Source organism: Seriola lalandi, unplaced genomic scaffold (assembly GCF_002814215.2).
Source record: "Seriola lalandi dorsalis isolate HSWRI2012SDOR001 ecotype SW California unplaced genomic scaffold, Sedor1 jcf7180002051992, whole genome shotgun sequence".
In the NCBI taxonomy this organism is placed as follows: domain Eukaryota; kingdom Metazoa; phylum Chordata; class Actinopteri; order Carangiformes; family Carangidae; genus Seriola; species Seriola lalandi.
The window spans coordinates 1-830 of record NW_019522545.1 but is presented as its reverse complement, the minus strand read 5'-3'; the positions used below and the strand labels follow the sequence as shown (position 1 = coordinate 830).

The 830-nt window shown below is 43.3% G+C and overlaps 1 protein-coding gene across 1 annotated transcript in view; it reads left to right on the top strand.

Annotated features, from left to right (window-relative positions):
• LOC147819598 (uncharacterized) overlaps nucleotides 1-492 on the top strand; it is a 12,234-nt gene extending 11,742 nt beyond the window's left edge. The window contains exon 4 of the mRNA XM_087172082.1: nucleotides 235-492. Coding sequence (XP_087028208.1) covers nucleotides 235-461 — 227 coding nt within the window. The 3' untranslated portion in view covers nucleotides 462-492. The remainder of the gene's footprint in view (nucleotides 1-234) is intronic.
• The last annotated feature ends 338 nt before the right edge of the window (nucleotides 493-830 follow it).

Sequence of the window (830 nt, the reverse complement as noted above, 5' to 3'; positions counted from 1 at the left end):
TGGATGTTCATCAGTCAGGTGAGTCTTGGTGCAGCTACTTCCTGGTTGTTGCTGTGACAGTGAACCATCTCACATCAGATGTTGTTGATGAGACTTTGTAGAAATCAGCTGATGTGAGTCATGTGATCAAAGTGCAGGAGATAATGTCTGACAGTTTAAGGAGGAAATGGATTCTGATCTGTTCTTCACTCACCTACCTGACAGCTGATACCTCTCACCTGCTTCTCTCTGCAGGTCACACAGCTGGACACGACGAGGGTGGAGGAAACAAGGATGGAGGAGAAATGGATGGAAACAGCAGGGAACGTTTTGGACTGGTTGCTGGTTTTTCAAGTTTTGTGGCTGTTGGTTTTGTTGGTTTTTTTTCTTGGATTGTCATGAAACATAAAAGACACATGAAGAAAAATGCCCACCAAGCTCCACCTGCTGAACTAGCAGGTGACGGCTGGTGTGAAACGTAAGATAACTTCATATATATATATATATATATATATATAAATATCTATACTGTATATATACAAGTAAGGATAAATTTATATATATATATATATATATATATATACCCCCCCTCTGTGAGTTGCCACCTTATCGTGGTGGAGGGGTTTGTGAGCTCAGAGGATCCTGGGAGCTGTGTTGTCTGGAGCATTCAGCTCCTGGTAGGGTTTCCCACGGCAAACTGGTCCCAGGTGATGAGCCAGACAAAGAGCAATTCAAATAATCATGTGCAGCTCACTGTGGCTGCTCCTGTTTGTGCGAATCATCCCTGCAGTCTTTCAAACGCTCGGTGAACACATTGCACTTCCTGTAGCAGCTCAAAATAAAAGCCTCCT